At 33.9% G+C, this 21,293-nt stretch overlaps 1 protein-coding gene across 2 annotated transcripts in view; it reads left to right on the plus strand.

The window, feature by feature from the left end:
* Positions 1 to 21,293, plus strand: part of LOC102809269 (stAR-related lipid transfer protein 3-like) — a 28,521-nt gene that overhangs the window by 712 nt on the left and 6,516 nt on the right. The window contains exons 1-7 of one of the 2 annotated variants that reach the window (XM_006819363.3): positions 10,070 to 10,288; positions 16,533 to 16,754; positions 17,975 to 18,133; positions 18,861 to 18,917; positions 19,678 to 19,837; positions 20,090 to 20,227; positions 20,485 to 20,612. In XM_006819363.3, the coding sequence (XP_006819426.1) occupies positions 10,229 to 10,288; positions 16,533 to 16,754; positions 17,975 to 18,133; positions 18,861 to 18,917; positions 19,678 to 19,837; positions 20,090 to 20,227; positions 20,485 to 20,612 (924 nt within the window). In that variant the 5' untranslated portion in view covers positions 10,070 to 10,228. Of the gene's footprint in view, positions 1 to 10,069; positions 10,289 to 16,532; positions 16,755 to 17,974; positions 18,134 to 18,860; positions 18,918 to 19,677; positions 19,838 to 20,089; positions 20,228 to 20,484; positions 20,613 to 21,293 lie in introns of those variants that run through there. The other variant, XM_085495336.1, reaches the window with a different exon arrangement.

Genomic DNA, 21,293 nt, shown 5'->3' on the forward strand with positions numbered 1-21,293 from the left:
GCATGCCTACTTCTATCTCGGACATGTCTTGGCTGATCATATTTATACTGCACACATACATCATACATCTTGGGATGCATATGCATGTCCATTAGTTTCATATAATCTAATTCAAAATGTTTGAATGGTGGTAATTTTTATGCTAAAATGCATCAAAATCAAGCATTTCTGCCATTTTGGTGCCAGATCTTGGTTATACAAATGTACATGCACGTAGATAGCTATTGCCAATCTAAGTACATACAATGAACTTTAAAACTTTACAACTACATTATACATCATGTCATTTGTTTCAAGTTCTGATTCAAAATAGCTGGCTCATTTCAGTTTTATTAACAGGGACTCTGTCATGTCATGACATAACTGTTTATTTTAAAGTTGTACTATTGACACAAAAAAAAACTCAATTCTGCTTTCTTATTAATATTAGCTAGAACTTATGATGATGTCACAATACCATTTCTGGATATGTCAACCGTCCTTCACGTTGAGTGGAAACCCTGGAAAACACTAAACCTGTCGAAAAACACTAAACCTGTCGAAAAACACTAAACCTGACAATAAAAACACTAAACCCGAGGTAAAGGGTGAATTTGACATGATGTAGTTTTAGGAATTTCAAATCTAAAAATATGCCAATTGCTGTGTTCATAATTTGTAAATATATAAATAAATAAAATAAAATGTTTGGTTTGGGGCGCGATATACTAGTATCTAACATAGAGGGCGTCCTGCTGCCAAATCAGCTGCGGCCCTGGCCTCGATCATAAAGGGATTTTTCTTTAGCTTTCTTTTCATAAATACTCAACTGAACGATCATGGTATATCCATAATTCGCCCTTTACGAAGGGTTTAGTGTTTTTTCAACAGGTTTAGTCTTTTTCAACATGTTTAGTCTTTTTCAATAGGTTTAGTGTTTTTCAACTGGTTTAGTGTTTTCCGGGGTTTCCACTCAACGGTCCTTCATTTTAATTTATAAAAATGTATACTTATAAAACATTAAAGATCACAGTTTTCTGTCCTTTAATGTATTTTATTAAAAGCTTTTAACTTCAAATTGGAGTATGAACCAAATTCAGTGTTTGAGTTATGCAAATCAAATCATGGTTTCTGCTCTGTAGTGTATGTATCTTGGGCACCTAAAAAATCCTGCTATGCATTGCTGTTTTCAATTATACTCTGGATGCATGCTAAATACAAATATGGTAATCAAGGAGAGAAGTATGTAAGGTATGGTTTTGCTTGACCACAGTTACATTGTATGTAGTTTGACATGTAGGAGTGAGTGGCACCTTTGCCAGCCGAACAGCATCAGAAGTCAGATTAGTGTATGTCTCATCGGCAAGATCAATACTGCAAATTCGCAAAGTTCATGCCTTCTGGCAATGAGTTTCAATGAATATTCATTTTGGTGGTCAGGGTAACACAAAGCACAAATCACAGACTGTTTTCAACAAGATGAGCGGGAATAAACTCTGCCATGAATGGTTACCCTTTTATGGCTGTCACTATCTGATGTTCCTGCAATTTGATTGGTACGGACAAAAAATCATCTGGGGAATTGAAAAACTATATCATTCTGTCAGGCATGTGTTGGGTTTGTCGCACCCCGGAGGGCGCAACTCAAGCATCAGACTTTCTCACCCAAATTATTCTGTACTTTTTTCTTAAATTCTTCATTATTTCTGGAAATGAACCCTCATTTCAGAGCCAACAGACAAAATTTGAGTAAATTTTCAGTTTTTATTCAAAAAATTTAGCTATCTTCTGAAGGAAATTGCAGACTATAAGCGGGGTGATGTGATGAAAAGAGGGAACTGGTAATGAAAAGCTTAAGGTCTCCTCCCCCAAAGATTTTGATTCTCATTCTAGGTTTTTGAAAGAATAACACTAGAGGACTTAACAATATACCTAGATGCATGGAGACAGGAATAGCCACTGGTGGCGCTGTATACAATCAAAACCTACTGAAGCTTGCCTACGCTCATTCAGACTTGAGTGTAAAGGCCAGAAACAGTTGTTAATTTTGGTTGACAGTCTAGTATGATAGAAAGCATGTACAGTCTTCAAATTAACACAACAGACAGAGTGGGGTCAAGACCGAATATACGTGATTCTGGCATTTCAAAATAAATGCTTTCTTTAATAATTGCATTTTCAAATAATATTCATGAGTTATGTCATAATCTTGTTAAAGGTCATTAGCATATTTTGTACGCAAAGCGCATGCTTCGGCCCCTTTTACCGTATTCCACAGGCAATGCATCATCACAGTGATGTCAATTGCAAACCTCATTGTCAACCAAACCTCATTGATTATGCCTCAGACTAGTAATGCAACAGACTCGCAACGCAGCGTTTTCTTTTGAAGTAATGCGTGCCACGTTTGTTTAGGTTATCAGTTCTTATCGTACCGAGTAAACGTTGCTGAGCAACAACATTTTCATTATATTTCACAAAATAACGCGAGATCTATTCATATTACAATCAACTATCGCGATGCATCGCGAGACATAAAGACAGGAAGTGACATAGACGACAGGAGTTGTCAGTGAACTTTGAAAAATAGCATTTACAGAAAAATTTGGCGAATCTGAGGACGATAATTACGAGTGGGAAGCTATTTTAGGAGAACATTTTGACGAAGATAATGACAATTTCTCTGTAGAACTTTGCAACCCCTGATCGATCTCGTGTTTTTCATTTCCTGAAATTAAGAATAAAAAGAAATATACTGTAGAATACTTTATTTTCGCTTGGAATTTATTTTCGCTATTTTCGCTGAAGGGATGATTCCGTGAAAATAAAATCCAGCGAATATACTTTTTTTCCTATATTTCACATTAAACTCATCAAAAATCAGTGAAAATAAATTCCAAGCAAAACGCCCAAAAAGCCTTTTCAGCGAAAATTAAATCCAGCGAAAATAAAGTATTCCACAGTACTGGGCTATTTTTATACAAAACTATGACAGAAGTCAAACAAAATCAGTGAAACTCGAAATAACAACAATACTGACACACAATAGAAAATTGAAACAGTCACTGAACAATGCGTAGATCGCGTACTATGAAGTCGAACGCCACAAAAATAACACACCTCCAGTTTTTACCGTTACCAGATCACGCTGATACGTTGAGAGATATCATGTACATGACACTAGCTTTCTCATGTTTCGGCATCCCGGAACACGAAAACAAAACGGGTAACACACAAAGAAGTATGATCGTTCAAAACGCAGCGATATGCTCTCTCCGAAAAAATATTGGAAAACTTCCGCAAAATCCGCAACAGCGAGAAATATCGTTTCAAATTGCTCATTATATATATATTCAAAAACTATTTGAGGTAAACACTAAGACATTCAGTTACTTGTAACTCCCCTGATTCTTGGTCGATTCTTAAAATTCTTACACAGCTGCAAAGGTCAAAATGTCCAGAACGCATCTCTCATTTTTGACTCCTGTGTGCGAAGCACAAAAAAGGAGTCTTTGCAGTTAGTGCATCTGTATGTGTGTGTGTGTGTGTGTGTATGGGTGGGTGGGTGTGTATGTGTGTCCGTCTGTTCCACTGATATCTCAAGAACCATACATCAGTTTTTGATGAAACTTGGTGCATAGATGCTCTGGGCTAATGCGCAGATTTGATTAGGTTTTGGTAAAAATCCATGCATATTAATTATCTAATTTGCATGATAATTAGCTAATTTTTAGCTGTTCCATGACTGTTCCACTGATATCTAAAGAACCACTCATTGGATTGTGATGAAACTTGGCACACAGATGCTCAAAATTAATGCGCAGACTTGATTAGTTTTGGGTAAAAATCTGTGCAATATTAATTACCTAATTTGCATTATGATTAATCAATTTTCCGCTTTTCCACTGATATCTCAAGTACTAATCATCACATTTCAATAAAACTTGGTACATAGATGTAATAGGACACTGCACAGACCTGATAGTTTTTAGGGTAATACGAGTACATATTAATTACCTAATTAGCATAATTAATTAATTTTCAGCTTTTGATATTTCAAGTAGTAATCACATTTCAATGAAATTTGGTACATAGATGTTATAGGACACAACACTGCACAGACCTGATAGTTTTTAGGGTAATATCAGTGCATAATTAATTAATTTTCAGCTTTTGATATTTCAAGTACTAATCATCACATTTCAATGACACTTGGTACATAGATGTCGTAGGGCACTGCACAGACCTGATAGTTTTTTCGGGTAATATGAGTACATATTAATTACCTAATTTGCATAATTAATTAATTTTCAGCTTTTGATATATCAAGTAGTAATCATCATATTTCAATGAGACTTGCAACATAGATGTCATAGGACACTGCACAGACCTGATAGTTTTTAGGGTAATATCAGTATATATTAATTAGCTAATTTGCATAATTAATTAATTTTTAGCTTTTGATATTTCTAGTAATCATCACATTTCAATGACACTTGGTACATAGATGTCATAGGACACTGCACAGACCTGATAGTTTTTTCGAGTAATATGAGTACATATTAATTACCTAATTTGCATAATTAATTCATTTTCAGCTTTTGATATTTCAAGTAGTAATCACATTTCAATGAAATTTGGTACATAGATATCATAGGACACTGCACAGACCTGATAGTTTTTAGGGTAATATCAGTATATATTAATTAGCTAATTTGCATAATTAATTAATTTTCAGATTTTGATATATCAAGTAGTAATCATCATATTTCAATGAGACTTGCTACATAGATGTCATAGAACACTGCACAGACCTGATAGTTTTTAGGGTAATATCAGTATATATTAATTAGCTAATTTGCATAATTAATTAATTTTTAGTTTTTGATATTTCAAGTAGTAATTATCACATTTCAGTGACATTTAGTACATAGATGTCATAGAACAATGCACAGACCTGATAGTTTTTAGGGTGATATGAGTACATATTAATTACCTAATTTGCATAATTAATTAATTTTCAGCTTTTGATATATCAAGTAGTAATCATCATATTTCAATGAGACTTGCTACATAGATCTTCTAGGATTATGCAGACACCTGATTAGTTTTAATTGGATATTAATTACCTAATTTGCATAATGTTCCACTGATATATAAAGAACCACAAATTGGATTTTAATGAAACTTTTAAAGAGAACTATGCAGAAACCCAATTAGTTTTTGGTAAATATTTATGCTTATTAATCACCTCCCGAGGGGTAATTAACATAATTAATTAACACTGATATCTCAATTACTGATCATTACATTTGAATAAAATTTGGTACATAAATGCTCTAGGACAATGGACAGGCCTGATTAATTTTAATTAATATTAATTCTCTAATTAGCATAATAATTAATCATTTTTTTGTTCTGTTCTGTTCATATTAGTTACCTCATTTACATAATTAGTTTTCAGCTTTTCCATCAATATCTCATGTACAAGTAATTTTGAATTAATTTTTAATGTGTCTTCAATACTCTCAGCACACGGGAGTTCTTTCTAAGCTTTCTTTGATTTTAAAAATATCCGGATCCGTTTTACGAAGAAATACGCAATTTCCGAAGAAGCGCGAAGTGTGCAGAATATCCAGTGCTCGGTAAACTTCGACGGTGTCTATGCCAATGCTACAGAGCGTGGCACACATAGCATATACAATTAAGCCGATTAACACCTTAAACAATAGGCGTTGCGAGTCTGTTGTATTACTAGTCTGAGATCATGCTGAACTTTGGGTTTGTATTCAAAGCCCACACATAAGTGACACTACCAGATATATACCGTACAACAGTTAACAAGCCACACCAGCCCAAAGACTGCTTGCTCAGCAAAAGATTTGTACACACTCCTACCATGTCATACATACTCTGTATTATTACATATGTACTGCAGTTTATTTTGATTCGTCCCTGAAATCGAAATCGGTATTTCTACACCTCATATGCAAATGAGGTCTGAGAGCAAACAAAGTACATGTAGTACCGTTTTTCGAAACATAGCAGAAATAAACAATATTATTATTATTAAGAAGTACGATATTTTTCTTTTGGGGTACATGAATATACTTGCAGAGTGAAATGAAATTTGAACAACAGTAATATTACCTTTGGGCAGTCACTTATTTTGACTAATACTAATTTGCATATCACCCATGCAATAATGTTTTCGGTATTTTCACGGTCTATATGCAAATAAACATGGTATTTCCATTACTACCGAGCTATTTTTATTTTGTAAACACATTTTCGTCTGCTATTTTTATCCAGTTCAAATCGTTCAACAACATTTTTGGCATGTCAGGTGTACATCACATGGAATACTACGATTGGGAGAACTTAATGTATGTTGACCACCTGGAAACTGAGTTTTATAAACCTTGAAGGGCTCTCAGAAGATCCACCAGCAGTAAAATCAGCGATTACTATGCAGCCGCAACCATCAGCATCGAGATACCAGGTTTCTGCTGGCGACGTTGCGGCGTTACTCAGTTCCAAATAAAAAATACCAACGCCAAAAGAGCAACATTTTAACCGGTAATCAAGACTCAGTCAATCCACAACCAGCAAGCAACATTACACACGAAGTTGTAGCGTGCAGCTCAGCGACAACCGCTGTCGACGAAAGTCATCCCGTCAGTGGAGTACCGCAGTTGCATGGCATATTTGCCAATGCACACTTCTGTGGGGGAACTTTCAACATCAACATAAACTGTGTATCATAGTCGTCCAGTTCAAGTTCTGGTTCTGTCGTGGTCCAAACTTAAACGTCCATGACTTATTTATTCGGACAGTGACTCAGATAGTAACACACGTTTTCCAGGTGCGTTGTTCCAACAGTCTGCTAACCTTCAGTAATAGACAGCTTTTGCTCATCGTCTTCTGTCACCAGCGTTTACACATTTTAGTGTTTATGCAGATAGTGTTTATTCATATGCAGTTAAAGGTCCAGGTATATTATAAATTCGCTCCTAAACAATAGGGATTATTTCCTTGCTTGCCACGCTGTAGTAAATAGCTCCAGCCAAGCACCGGTAAAAATGCGTTTTCTCGAACTTACAGGTCGATTATGTTGTGCCAAAGTGGATGCATTTGACTATGAATATCACAGCAGTGACTGTGTGTAGTATTTATGACAATAAATAGTGTTCGAGCTGAGATTTTGACGGATAAAAGTCAAAAACATGAACCGGGGAAAGGGACATGCTACTAATCTTGAATAATTAACTACTGTCAATCAAAGTCATGTGACGTTAGACCGCTGAAACAGGATGCATCATAGGCTATGCAAGTGATTAACAACACTCATTAGCATAGCCACACCTCCAATTCACACTTGCCTGGGGCAAGTGAATTGGGCCTTTAACTGTACACAACTTGAAAGCTGGTAGTGTGGGTGTTTAATTTCACAAACAGACTTGGCAGAGAAAACAATGAGTTCTATTGTTATTTTACATGTTCACATGGATTTAATTTAGCAGATATTAGAATAGCAAAATTAAAAACCAATAATTAATGCATAATAATTAATCAGCTACATACATTGTACTGATAACTGAATAACATTGCTAGGAAAGTAGGTTTTTTTGTTCCAAACAGTTTACTAAGTAGTTTCTCTGTTTTTATTTACTAGTACAGATCCAACATGATCCAACTTTCCCCTCAATATCTTTAAATAATACATTTCTTTGAGCAACATCACCATGAATTCTTACCAACGATTTACAGATCTACGAGTGTTGGGAATACATAGTCCCTTTACTGAATGAGCTAGGCATGTGGTTTGTGGTTGAAAGCAACATGTATCTCACAATGATACAGACAAGTATCAGGTGCATCTACACAAAAGAAGTTACGAACATGTGTATGCCATGACAATGTACAACTAGACATGTGACTGCAGAAAAACCACCTAAAACTCTCTAAATGCACAATATTACTTTGCTAAAGAATGGCAACTAGGATGTTAACAGCCTGATCGACCCCCCCCCCCCCCCCCCCAACAGGTCACTGACTGCAGTTAGCCATTTTTTAACTCTCAGTAAATACCACAGTTTTGGTCAACATCTTGTTTCACACTATCAACAGTGTAAATGCAAATTTCCTGAATTTGGATAAAGAAAAACAATTTAAACATATCTTACAATCAAAAGATAAAGATACTATTATAGCCCTCTATGTGTACTTGAGTAACAGTAAATGAACAAACAAAAGAATACACTCAGTCACACTTATTTAACTTTTTATTTACTCAACTTTCACCTACTTACATTTTTAGTTATTCATTATTAACTTTATTACATTTTAAACACCAAATTAGAAATGTAAAATTTTCTACACGGTTGTAATAAAGCTGTTATCTAAAAAAAAAAAAAAAAAAAATCTTGTAGGAATGTTCATAGAATGCCGACCACTGTGGTGATTACTATAACCACAGTCCCTCTAGAGGGCTATGATGATTTACAATTACTTACATGTACCTATAGCACAATCAACACAGTTGTCGGAAATAGATATGGATAGAATTATTGTTTACTATTATTACTGATATTGTGTATCGTGTTATATTATTATACTGCTATATACATCGTATATACCGCCTAAGCTTGAATGTAACAAAACGGGATACGACCTTGAACACTGTGCTATGAGCGAACGTGAGAGGCAACACCACAATATTTGTATTGACCAATCACAGTATTGTATATTTGTATCTAAGTTTCCCCGCTCAAATTCAGAATCCCCACGAGGGTATATAAGCATCCATTGTAATTGTTCAGGGCTCTTCTATGTTATGTTCATGTTGGTTTCCAGTTTGTGTAATGTTACCTGTAATAATTACACTGCATATGAATACAACTGTAGTTTACAATATGCACAAAGACTGAAATTTGCTTTTATTTTTACATTACAAACCCTGAGACACAGAGAAATCTTGGATGGTGTACCCCAGTATGTAAATCTTGTGTTAGGAATGTCTGAGTTTAAATTAGTGAGTGTGTATATATATATATACCTGTATATAGTTCATAGTACATCTGTGACCTGAGTCTCAAATTCATGTTCTCACAAGAAAATGAATGTTTTGTTTTGTCTCCCTTTGAAAGGTTTCATTGTATTGGTTCCCTCTTTATTATGCAAATGAAGCTGGATCATTTAATGCTCATACTTAGTACTTTGCATCTGTTTTAATGATAGTATTAGATTTTTCCTGGGAGCCAACCACCAAAACGTCTTATTCCTCAGCCTACTCTCTTCAATAAAACCCCATTTTTAGGTCAAAGTTTACAACAACAAAATGGCAAACACATGGTATACGCAAATGTATATATACATGTAGCTTGAAATGTATTTTTACCTTTTTTTTTAGCAAAAATACCAAAAATAATCCCACAAAAAAAAGCAAAAGAAAAAATTTGTAACAAATATATGTAAATTTGAAACTGACAACCATGTATGAGACTGTTATACTGTAAACCTCTAAAATGTTGCAAGACATATTTTTTCATAAATTTCTCAGCTATGTGAAAATCCAGAAATTTTTCAGCAGTAAATATTTTACTGCACCTTTTGTAGAATTTTCTCCTCGCAAATGCCATTAAATCAGCAAATAGCAAAAATATCGAGTATTAACATTATATTTTAATAAACTGTTAACAGTAGTAGTACAAAGTACAAAAATCAAACTTGTAAAAAAAAAAGTTTGAAAATATTTTTTGTTATCCCTGCCGTGTCAACTGATAGTTGAGGTTACCATCTGTAATCTAAATTTAATATCATGATATCAGGCCACTTTAGTTTGTCAAAATTACAAAATTCTGAATCAGAATTTAATTTTGTCGCTACTCTTATTTAAATATTTCTATTGCATCAAAGTATAACACACAAATAACTCATGTGTGAAATTGTGCAGACAATAGCAGTAAAAGGAGAGTACAAGCTGTGAACTAAAGGTCAAAGGTTACCCATGAAAAAGTCATGTGACTGATTATGAGCTATTCTCAGTTCAAACAGTCAGCCATGGATATTGAACTATAGCCGTCCTAAATGCCCAGTTTAATCACCGATATAGATCGAAGCAGCGATCGATGACCCTAGTGTAGCCTGCCAAGTGATTGTTATGTGAATCTGCAGCTCATTTTTCTTGATTTGTCTTCCAATACTGAGTGTAATACAGCATATGAGGTAGTTGTTATTGTCATTCGCCATGTCACGTCCACATAAGCACCGATCAAAACAACGTGCTAGGCAAGAGTATTTGCCGCTTGTAAGTAAACTGTATTATTGATTTGAGTGGCTTTGTCCAAGCTTGCTGTATGTTTTGTTCTGTATGTGGTATTGACCTTGCTGTTAGTATTGTTCTTAATTGCATACTAACTGTGGGCCAGGCTTCTTGTATATTGAATAACAAGCAGCATGTCTATTTCTGTCGCATGATCAGGTCAAAGAGCAATATGGCATAGATTTCAATTCTCTGTACCTATCTGCTTTATCTTGTGATCTCTAATCCATAGTCCGAAATGCGGTTTTATTTTAAAAGATATTAATTGACCCAAAAAGTGTCCTACATGTTACAACCTCAATGCAAGTGTTTTATAAAAGTATTCCATACAGTTTTATTGACTTGCAATTTGCTGGGAAATTGATCTGCGAAAATAAAATTTAGTGAAAACATTTTTTTCTCCACTATTTTTAATGCAAATCATTTAACCTGCAGTGTTGAAAGTAAATGACCATTTATAGTATATTTAGGGATTTATAGTGAATTCAAGGATTATTAATGTTTTGTTAAATATTATCTTGTAAGTCTTGTGATATCAATAAAAGAAGGAATCCTATTATCTCTGTTAGTTCAAGGGCATGCAGTTCAACCTTGATGCTGATGTCAACTTATCATACACAAAATATAAAATGGTTTAACTGTTTCCAATTACATTTTTTTTTTTAAATTGTTAAAGGTCTGCTGGAAATTGTGTTGCTTTTTTCAGAATTTAACAAAGACATTTTTAAAAAAAATCTTAAAATACAGAAATGTTGCTACCACAATTTTAGTATGGTATTCAAAATTTTATCTAGTTTTACAGTGACACATAATTTGGGGCTTGTGATAATTACAGTACTCACTAGTATGTGAATACTTTTGTGTCACTGATTGAAATTTAATATATTTTGTTTTCTCAAATGTATTCAGATACTGTGTTTGTTCTGCTTACAGTACTGACATAGACTGTAAACTACAGAGGCATGTCTGTGGTCAAAATACATGCAAGTTATATTTTAATAAATCCAGTATACAATAATGGCAAACTGTATTGCTCCATACATGTAACAAGTGCTTCCTCAAAAGTAGTGCAGTTAAAATCCATAAATCACAATTACTGTATACTGTAAAATAAATTATTTTAGTCATAATTAATTTTTGCTCAAAGTACCGTACTTTTCAAGTGCATATATAGAATTCATTTTCACTGGCTTTTGATAAGTTAAATATGAAACAGAGGTAAATGTGAATATTTGCTGGATTTTATTTTTCACAGAATCAATCTAATCCTTCAGTGAAAATAGCGCAAATTGATTCCAAATGAAAATAAAGTACTGTAGAATACTTTATTTTCGCTCGGAATTTTTTTTCGCTATTTTCGCTGAAGGTATGATTTCGTGAAAATAAAATCCAGCGAATATACTTTTTTCCCTATATTTCACGTTAAACTCATCAAAAATCAGTGAAAATAAATTCCAAGCAAAACGTTCCAAAAAGCCTTTTCAGCGAAAATTAATTCCAGTGAAAATAAAGTATTCCTCACAGTATCAAAATATGACTTAACTATTATAGACTACTAGTAATAAACTAAATATGTGTTTTGCACTTGCTACTATGGGTGTTTTGTTTCTAATTGAGCAATTTAATACAGTACAGTAGATGTCCCATGCTGTGTGAGCTATTTAAAAAGATACAGTATGGTCTATCAAACATAAGTTAAGTCTTTCTTACCCAAATTTCTGTACTTTTTTCTTATATTCTTCAATATTTCTGGAAATAAGCCCTAATTTTGGAGCCAACAGACAAAATTTGATTCAATTTTCTGTTTTTACTCCAAAAATTGGTTATTTTTGTCCCAATCATCTGGAGGAAAGATTATAAGCAGAACTATTTTGTGAATTTTTGATGAAAAGAGGGAACTCGTGGTGAAAAAGTTAAGCTAGCTAAACCTTTTCACCACCAGACTTCCTCACCCAATTTTTTCTGCCATTGTTTTGATATTCTTCCATAATTCTGGATATGAACCCTAATTTTGTAGCCAAATTAACAAATAAAATTTAAGTAATTTTTCAGTTTTTACACAAAAAAAATAGGCTATTTTTGTCCCAATCTTCTGAAGGAAAGTGCAGACTATAAACAGAATTTGAATTTGTGATGAAAAGAGGGAACTCGTGGTGAAAACGTTAAGCTAGCATAACTTTTGAAACTGCCACATATCTAAATTTTTCTGAATATTCTGTCTAAATATGTCCTAGATTGTTAGCATTATACCACTAACTATAATTATTGATGACAATCATCCTCTCTTTAAAAATTATGAGTTTCTTTTAAAAATCTCCAAACCAGCACGCGCGTGAATTGAGTCCCCAGCGACGATAACAACACGCTAAAAACGCAAAGGCTCACGAGTAGACACTTGTTTGTGAACAATAACACGCTATGACCATCTGGCACAGGGATTTTTTTAAACAGGGTTGCAGTGTCCTCATGCCATGGTCATGTGCCCCCCTTACCCTGGGAAGCAGATCCTCTGGCAACCATAAAATTCTGATTGACCAGGGATCACATGTGGCCACAGTCTTCAACTGTGACCTGTCTGATAGTAATTTTGGCCCCAAGGAAACCATAGAATGCTCCATTTTAACTTAGAAAAATCTTTAATTTTAGTATTTTTGTTTTCAATTACATTTAACACATATTGAGCACCATGTGCAAACCATAATGTCCTGTGTAGGGCCTGATGGGTAGCTTTTTATTAGCTCCTCTGTCGACAAAGTCGACACAGTGAAGCTGTTCATATTACTGATCGTTGATCGTCGTCAACTTTACAATTTCAACTTCTTCTTCGAAACCGCAACTCATAATGTTTTCAAATTTGATATGCAAGTACCTTGGATGGTTCTTTCTCAGATTGGTTCATTTCATGTCAAAATCTCAAATTCCCTATTTTGTTGAATATTTTTGTCATTTTTGTTAAAAAGTGATATTTTCAACTTCTTGTTGAAAACTGTAAGTCTGATTGCTTTGATATTGCATATATAAGTACTACATGTGGACCTTTCTCAAATTTGTTCATTTTGTGATAATATCTTAAATTCCCTAATTTTGGTGAATATTTTTGTAATTTATGATAAAAAGTGATATTTTCGACTTCTTGTTAAAACCGCAAGTTCAATTGCTTTGCTATTACTGGTATATATATATATACAGGTAGGCCTTTCTCAGATTTGTTCATTTTCTAATGATATCTTCAGTTCTTTAATTGAAATGTGCCTTGCTAACAGCGGAGCTATCTCAGCCGACGGGCTGCTTGTTCAATAATAGCAAAATTTAAAACTAATTTAAAACTCAATTATGCTGAGCACAAAATGAACTGTCAATAATCAGTAAGTTTAAAACATGATGAATATCTCTGAAAATCAAACTCTCTAAAATTGAACGCAGTAAATATTTTGTCTTTTACAGTATTATTTTTTTTTCCCTCATTTACCTTTGTTGTAGTACATTTAACTGCAACTTTTATATTACCTGTATTACATACATGTAATGATGGAATTTCCCCTATATGCTATCAACACCACCCTAGTGTAGTTGAAATCTTTTCCATAGTGATATAGTATGACTTTATATGCAAAGGTCATTCACCTCTGTCACCATGGGCAGCCATCTTTATTGGCTTGATGGTGTGTAAATTACTATTCCAGCTACCAGTTGTTCATTCATTCTCTCAACCCCCCCCCCCCCCCCCCCCATCTACTGTAGAATACTTTATTTGCGCTTGGAATTTATTTTCGCTATTTTCGCTGAAGGGATGATTCCGTGAAAATAAAATCCAGCGAATATACTTTTTTTCCTATATTTCACATTGAACTCATGAAAAATCAGTGAAAATAAATTCCAAGCAAAACGCCCAAAAAGCCTTTTCAGCGAAAATTAATTCCAGCGAAAATAAAGTATTCCACAGTAATCCATCTAACCAAGGCCTTTGCTACCTGCTTGGTTTCCCTTCATGTAAAGCATATCTTTTCAATTTCCTTTTCCACTGTTCTTCCATGTTTCCTTTTTTCGTGTTACATGGAGAGTTCATCTAAAATCATCGCAATGGAATGCATTCCTGGGACATCGTTTAATAGTGCATAGTATCTGATTTCATCCAAGCTTCTTGATCTCCATGACTACTGAAATCTTGTTATTAGTTATTACTAATCTTTCGAAGACAATAATAATGGAAGACTCCGCTTCATAATTACTTTCCAACGAAATTTCACTGATCACTGTACAATTAATATGTGACAGTTTTAAAAGCATGCAAAGCTAGTAAACTTAAATGTTAAGTTACATTGTATATTCGGACCTCACTGTAAATATGGTGACAGGCATTTGTCAGGTGAAGTGATTAAATCACACACAGAAGACAACTTCATGAGGCAACACATGTAGTGCTTAGTGCAACCAGTCTTCCTAGATTTGTCAAATTTGTATGTTTCAGCTAAACTACACAAACATTCAATAATTCACAGTAGTCAAAACAAATTGTTTGTAGTAATGTAATTAATTAAAGAAAATACATGTAAAAAATCTTAATAAATACTTCTCACAGCATTTTATCCTGGAATTAGGTGTTTTAAGTGCTTTCCCTACAGTGCATAAAAGCTAATAATTATTCTGTTGTTATGATGTCTAAATCAAACCATAAATATTCCCATTAAAATTTGTTTTTGTGTGTACATGTACTAATTGTTTTGATAATTTTTGGTCAAATTGACGTATTTGCTGCAGATCAAAATCATTGTTTCGGTCAACCGGAGGTACTTTATTGTATATGCATAATATCAAAGCTATTAGACTTGCAGTTTTCAAGAAGAAGTCAAAAAAGTCAAAAGTTGGCTCAGAAGCCAATGGACAATCACTAAGCTCTGCTGAGCCAACAATGGATCTAAAAATCACATTTCTATACTGAATCATTAAAATATTATTGACCATGACTGTTCCTGACAGTATACTGTAAAATTTTAACTGTTGGAATTAATTGAGTTGGACGTTTATTGAATTGAGTGTAAAACATAGAAAAACAAGTATTTTTACTGGATTTTATTTACATCGCAATATCCGAAAATAGTGAAATAAGTTCTGAGTGAAAATAAATAAATAACTTTACAGTATGAGGCCTGCTGCAGAAACCTGTCAATGTCGATGCGTGACCTGGGATTACAAAATCATGAATATGTATGATACTGCATGCCTTGGGCTCTATGAACTCTTGAAACAAACAATACAGTATATTGACCTGTCTCTGTGGAATGACAGTGTGATCAATACAAGTAAATACTGCCACTCTGCCACTGCATACAACTTTATTGTTCTCATTTCCATCGGTGGATTTTTGTATGTCCTTTTCAACTATTCTTGCTGGTGTTTGAGCTGCACTCAAACTGCGGCATTCTGGTTGGCCGGCTTTAACGGGTATCAGACGATGATTCCCAAATCCGTACCCCTAGATGTTGGTTGCTGCGTCTCCTTCAGTATGAATGACATCATAATCATGTGATTTTGGTATAACAATACCGTCGCCACTCACTCTACTTATGATTGTAACATGGACAAGGAATAGTTTTGGTTTGAAATGGCAGTTTGGTAGGAATTAACCATAACTGTTGATTATGATGTATATTTTACTGTCCTGGCTAGCCATCGTGTCACTCTATGTCTGCCTAGCCATTCTTTTGGTATGGCTAGTTCTAGTGTATATATAATTACCAGTACACGCACATTCACATTACATGTGTCGATTTCACAGTGGTAAGTACAATTATACTCGTATGCACCTGATTCATGATATTTCTCGTGTTCTATAATTTGCATATTTGTATGACATGTACTTGTGTATGCCCTACTCTAGTGACTCTCAACAAATTTTGCAGAGATTTTCTGTGCATGTGCATAAATGTATTGGTGTATGTAACTGACATGTCTTTGTTTCACAGCATTATCTTTTGTTTGTAATATAAAAATATATTAAACAACAAGATAATGAACACTGGGATCCTAATATACATATATTCCTAATATAATTTGGGAACTGGAACTCAATGAAAATGGTTCTGTCTTCCCAGAACTGATGACACAGGCACAGGTTTCAATGACATAGAACGACCAGGGTATAAAAGCTTTATTTTCAACAGGGAATAACATGGCTTGTGTATGTGATAATGTCTATTATATATCTACCACTATCTATGTATATTTACAGGAGGAAGACATGGAAGATATCCGAGCCCAGGAAGCCAAACAAGCTGCCGATGTACTGTATAGCGGAAGAAACAGGGATGTTGAATCAAATCCTCGACCTCCACCAATGAGGTCTCTTGCTGACCAAAAGGAGCTCAAGTTTTCCTCAGTTCGTCGTCTATTCTGTTTAGTGACATTATTTGATTTGCTGTTCATATTTCTACTATGGATTTTACATGCTAGCGTAAGTTATATCATATTTAATGATTTCAGGTTAATTACTGTTACAGTGTTTGCTGTATTGGAAGCATATTTAAATAGATGGGCATATACCGCACACAAACCAAAGTTGCATTTATTAAAATATGACTTGTATTGACCATAGACATGTAATTTATGTTAATGTAAGGGCTATACTGAAATAATAACAGTTCAGTATAAATTAATTCTTTTGATAATAATGGTGAAATGTTCAACTTGTGCTTACCATATAAACGCAACAATATATATGTGGAGATGAAAACAGCTACTGTAAAATACTTCATTTTAGCTGGAATTAATTTTTGCTGAAAAGACTTTTTTGGTGTTTTATATTGAATTTATTTTCACTGATTTTTGACAAGTTGAATGTAAAATATAGGAAAAAAGGTATATTCGCTGGATTTTATTTTCACCGATTCATCCCTTCAGCGAAAATAGCGAATATTAATTCCAAGCAAAAATAAAGTATTTTACAGTATTTCATTATGGTTTAGACCCGCCTGTACATTCCTTGCAAAAATGTTCAAAACATCAGTATCTGTTACTGCTTATTATTGCCTGTGTTCACATTTTGCTTGTCAAAATGAAACATCTTCGTGAATAAAGACTGGATTTTATTTGAAAAACGTGCTATTGTATGTAGGAATATGTGATACTGTACATTACTTTATTTTTGCTTGGAATTAATTTTCGCTTTTTTCGCTGAAGGAATGATTCAATGAAAATAAAATCTAGCGAATATATTTTTTTGCCTATATTTTACATTCAACTTGTAACAACTTGTCAAAAATCAGTGAAAATAAATTCCATACAAAAGATCCAAAAAGTCTTTTCAGCGAAAATTAATTCCAGCTAAAATAAAGTATTTGACAGTATATAATACCACAAATCTACTTGGCGTCATTCAAGCAACTTTCTGGCCAATAGCGTGACAGCAGCTCATCTCAAAATTCAACAAGCGACATCCTGATGTTGCCAGCCGTTAGTATCCATTCAGTCAGAAAATGTATTTTCCATAATTAATATGCGAGTCTTTGATTAAATATACTGCAAAAAGGAGGTGGTCGTCATTTTATTTTATTTGGCAATAATTAAAACACAACAAAATTTATATAGAACAGAAACACTGTACAGACCATCGCACGATGTCTGACCTTTGATTGTGGATAGGTGAATGTAATAACGACTTCTTGTCTTCTGCAGATTTCAACTCTCGGCTTACAACAAGAATTTCATTGTCAAGTCATCAATTACTCCTTTGATACATCGCTATTTGATATCGTTTTATTGTCGGCTGGGAGAGCAATACTTCTGTTATTGGCATATGCCTTATGTAAAGGCGATCATTGGTTTATGGTGGCAGTAAGTCAATATTTTAATATTCTTGAACTTCTTAATGATTAATTTTCGTGGCTCTGCTTTGTCAGTAAACTTGATAAATGAGAAACAAAACAGAGATCGTATTTTCTCTATCCGCGCATGCAGTTGCAGCAAATGCAATGTTTTTTTTGCTCTACTAATAGAGCAAATACTGTACATTCAAATAGTAACATTTTACTTTTATCCAAGTGAATCTACAGTGATTAGCTTGCACCTATTTCTCAGCAGTGTAGTACAGGCTGCTTGTTTATAATTGTTATACCCGCGGTACTTTTCTGGTTATTTTTATGTTCATGAAAAGGGCGATAGTCATCGTGCCTCGCATGTGTGAGTTTTATAGGTCTCGTATAAAGATGGTAACTTTGACTGTTGCGCAGATCCACAAGTACAAATTAAGATGTTATCAAGCTTTAATTAGCTATTTTAGGCGATTGGAAGATATCGAAGGAGTCACCGACAGTAATTAGTTCAAGTTGTGCCCAGGTCAAACCTACTTGTGATTTCCATGAGAAGAGCGCATTGAATTATGGGAAAATCATTGTTTATCAACGCATATGTGCAGCACGACGACCACCACCCTTTAGTTGACAAAATTTATTACATATAGGCTTGAATTCCGTATTTTGAATTGTTCATGTTTTACTAAAAATCAGTGTTTATAAATATTTGATTTTTGTGCATAATAAGTTGTTTTTTTTTCACGTTTCAGATAACAACTTTTATCACGTGTGCTTTTCTGATATGCAAAGTTATACTATTTAATTGGGTAAGTTTAAGTTTGAATAAAAATTGTGTTTCTGTCTGCATCGCTGTACCTTGCTATTTTCCGTCCTTCCCGAGCTCCCATGTTAAGCATGAAATTGAATATAAACACAGGATAAAGGTCATAGCGGGGTTGTGACATCAAAACATCCGGTGGAATTCAACAAATATTTTTAGGTATTTTACACTTAATAATATACTACTGTAGAATACTTTATTTTCGCTTGGAATTTATTTTCGCTATTTTCGCTGAAAGAATGATTCCGTGAAAATAAAATCCAGCGAATATACTTTTTTTTCTATATTTCACATTAAACTCATCAAAAATCAGTGAAAATAAATTCCATACAAAACGCCAAAAAAGCCTTTTCAGCGAAAATTAATTGCAGCGAAAATAAAGTATTCCACAGTATTTTGTTGAAGTAAGGATATCTCAAAGCAATATTCCACTTGAAAAATTGTTGTTTCAACATTGAGGTATAAAATCGGCAACTCTTCATGTAATAAATACATAAGATCTGGTGGAAAATCACCTTTTGTCACATTAAGGTGACACATTTTCATACATATAGTCAGATACTAATAATGTACTAGTAGTCAAATTTATGACATCATATGACAGCGCCATCATTGGTGAATGTTGAGATACCTTTTTAACCGAGATGTGGCTTGCCGAAAAAATCTTAATTTAATTTCAATTTTTGAAAATAACAGTTCTTGGAATTCTTTTTAACAAAACCAAATAAATGTATAATTTTTTTCAGAATCCTTCAAAAGATGAAGTTCCTATTGGATGTCATAGAAGTAGTGGTAGTGGTCACCCATTGGACTATATATTGTTTCTATGTTCATTTGCTATGGCTTGGTTCGAAACATGGTTACTTGACTGGAAAGTGTTGCCTAGGGAACGCAAACTCAAACATTGTAAGTGGCTGAACACATTAAAAGCTTACTCTTCTGCCCAGCACACTCAAAGTTTTCAGAGTGCGCCCTCTGGAGTTCCAAATACCACCCTCTGTCATTCCAAATACCGCCCTCTGGAGTTCCAATTACTCTCCTCTGTGGATTTTAAATTGGACCATCTAGAGTTGCATGTTGCAGTGTCATGTTTTGGGACAACAATCATATTTTTTTTTGTTCTTTTGAAGTACATGGCTTTCTGTTTATTTTAAATAGTTTACAATGGAAGAACTGGAGAACGTGCACCATTGATTGACCCAGAATATAGCAGACCACAATACACTCATTATCATAGACAGTATGATCAATCCGAGCAAGGATCTACTTTTTATTCACCGATCGGAACACCACACAGTGAGTGACATGAGTTTGAAAATATTAAAAAAAAATTAATAGCTGGTGAAAATTTGATATCATAATATTTACAACTATGTATAAATATATTATTTTATTACGTTATTTGTGTTACATGTGTACCGTAAATCAGCAAACGTATCATTTGCACAAAATACTGTACTGATGATGTCATTCCACATTGTCATGGTTACAGTTTTAAGAGATTAATATCTTGCTCTTCTTCCATCCTAATATGAGTATATAATTTGTTGCAGGTAGTGAAAGTGAAAATGAGTTTGTCAGTGATGAAGACGATCAGGGAATAAATAACAAGAAATCTTTTCATTCTTTGCCAGCAAGTCAGAGTGCCAGTCTCACTAATTTACTACATCTCTCACAGCAGGTAAATATTCAGTAGTTTTGGTGGTGGTTCTCAAATCAAATCATCTTAGATTGTGCATTAAAAGATGTGTGATAATCTCAATTTATGGGCTTTCCATGGTCATTACCGTAAATGTTTCAATACCAAAATAACAACATTGCAATGTAATTTGCTGACTGTTTTGCTGCATATGTCTCACGATCATTTCTGAGTGTATCTGTTTTGGTTACAAGGGGTTATTTCAATAAAGAACTTTTGTTGAGACTCCACCAATACAGTATTCTTTTCTGCTGTTTTACCAACCCTGGTTATTTGTTGTCTTTTGACCACATATTTTTTAAAAATTTTTTTGTTGGATTATTTCACTTTTTCATTTTCATTGTCTGTACTACATGGATAATTGTCTGTATATTTCTGTAAAGTTTAACTTGTGTACGAGGCAGAAAAAAAAGCAGAAATTTTCTATTTACAAGAAATTAAAAAAAAACAGGTGTCAGTTAGATGAAATGAGTACTGTATAGGCTGTTACACTTGTTTATGCTTTGTGCACATGGGTAGTGACTGTACTCCAAAATAAAATAGCAGCATTGTTCGCTGCTATTGTTATTAAATACTGTAAAAGTCTTTATTTTCACTTGAAAATAATTTTTGCTATTTTCGCTTTGGATGCAGTCTGGGAACTTTTGTTTTGACCTTTGTGCA

Source organism: Saccoglossus kowalevskii, chromosome 21 (assembly GCF_978046115.1).
Source record: "Saccoglossus kowalevskii chromosome 21, keSacKowa6.1, whole genome shotgun sequence".
In the NCBI taxonomy this organism is placed as follows: Eukaryota; Metazoa; Hemichordata; class Enteropneusta; family Harrimaniidae; genus Saccoglossus; species Saccoglossus kowalevskii.